Genomic DNA, 1,400 nt, shown 5'->3' on the forward strand with positions numbered 1-1,400 from the left:
ACGCGGAGAAGCATCACCAGCCGGAGAGCCCAGGACTGACCAGGCTGTCATTTATTTACAGATAATGGCGCTTTCCAATTTGTCCAATTACTTGGATGATGTCGATAACTACAGTGACTACCCAGATTACACCTATGAGGAGACCGGCAGCGTGTGGACAGACCCGTCCCACGACCCGAAGGATGTTGCGAGGATCCTCTCCGTCGTCATCTACAGCATATCCTGCGTGTTGGGCATCCTGGGGAACGGCCTCGTCATCGCAATCATAACTCTAAAGATGAAGAAGTCAGTCAATGCCATCTGGTTCCTCAACCTGGCCGTCGCCGACTTCCTCTTCAACATCTTCCTGCCCATAAACATTGCTTACACGGCCATGCGGTACAACTGGATCTTTGGGACAGTCATGTGCAAGTTGAACTCCTTCCTCCTCATCCTCAACATGTACACCAGTGTCCTTCTGCTCACCACCATCAGCTTCGATCGCTACGTGTCAGTGGTTTTTCCCGTCTGGTCTCAAAACCATCGGTCGACCAACCTAGCCTATTTAGTTTGCTTGATTATCTGGACCATTGGCATCATTATGAGCTGCCCATCTCTTGTCTTTCGAGACACGGCACAAGCCCGCAACTCCGTGATTTGTTTTAGCAACTTTTCCCTCTCCAGGAATAGGTCTTACCAAGCCCTGGCACTAATGAGGCACCGAACGGTGAACATCACCAGGTTCCTCGCTGGGTACATCCTTCCCATAACCATCATCACTTTCTGCTACATCGCCATCGTCTTCAACTTGCGTCGAAACCGCCTTGCCAAGTCCAAAAAGCCCTTCAAGATCATCGTCACCATTATAGTCACCTTCTTCCTTTGCTGGAGTCCCTACCAAGAAACAGAGCCCGACATGATCCCGCGCTCCGTGTTTGAGATCAGCATCCCCATAACCACGGCACTCGCTGCCTCCAACAGCTGCATGAACCCCGTCCTCTACGTCTTCATGGGCCAGGACTTTAAGAAGTTTAAGGTCACCATCCTTTCCAGACTGGTGAACGCCCTCAGCGAGGAGACGGGCCACTCCAGCATTGTTCACAGGAGCTTCTCCAAGATGTCTTCAATGACCGAGAAGGAGACGACAGTCCTCTAAACTCAACCTGGACATCTGCAAGAGGGCCATAGTCCTCCGGTGTTGCCCATGCCCACCATTATGATGGTGACCACCCTTGCGGTGGCCCCTGCTGTGGGATGAGCATGGTCCAACGCTGTCCTATAGCATATTCATTGACTGGTTTTGCTGCCTGGGGGCTGGCAGGCGTTGGAGACCACCGCTCTATGCACGTGGAGAAGATACAACCGCCCTTAATCTTTCTTTGCGATTGCACCAAACTATTTAAGAAAACATTTCAGGGCAT

General features: G+C 51.5%; 1 protein-coding gene across 1 annotated transcript; it reads left to right on the forward strand.

Moving 5' to 3' along the window:
- The first annotated feature begins 8 nt into the window (after nucleotides 1–8).
- On the forward strand, nucleotides 9–1,198 carry CMKLR1 (chemokine-like receptor 1). Its single transcript, XM_009574922.1, has one exon. It carries the CDS (start codon nucleotides 65–67, stop codon nucleotides 1,133–1,135), a length of 1,071 nt encoding a protein of 356 aa, XP_009573217.1. The 5' UTR covers nucleotides 9–64; the 3' UTR covers nucleotides 1,136–1,198.
- Nucleotides 1,199–1,400: the final 202 nt, after the last annotated feature.

This window comes from Fulmarus glacialis, unplaced genomic scaffold (assembly GCF_000690835.1).
Source record: "Fulmarus glacialis isolate BGI_N327 unplaced genomic scaffold, ASM69083v1 scaffold19610, whole genome shotgun sequence".
Taxonomy (NCBI): domain Eukaryota; kingdom Metazoa; phylum Chordata; class Aves; order Procellariiformes; family Procellariidae; genus Fulmarus; species Fulmarus glacialis.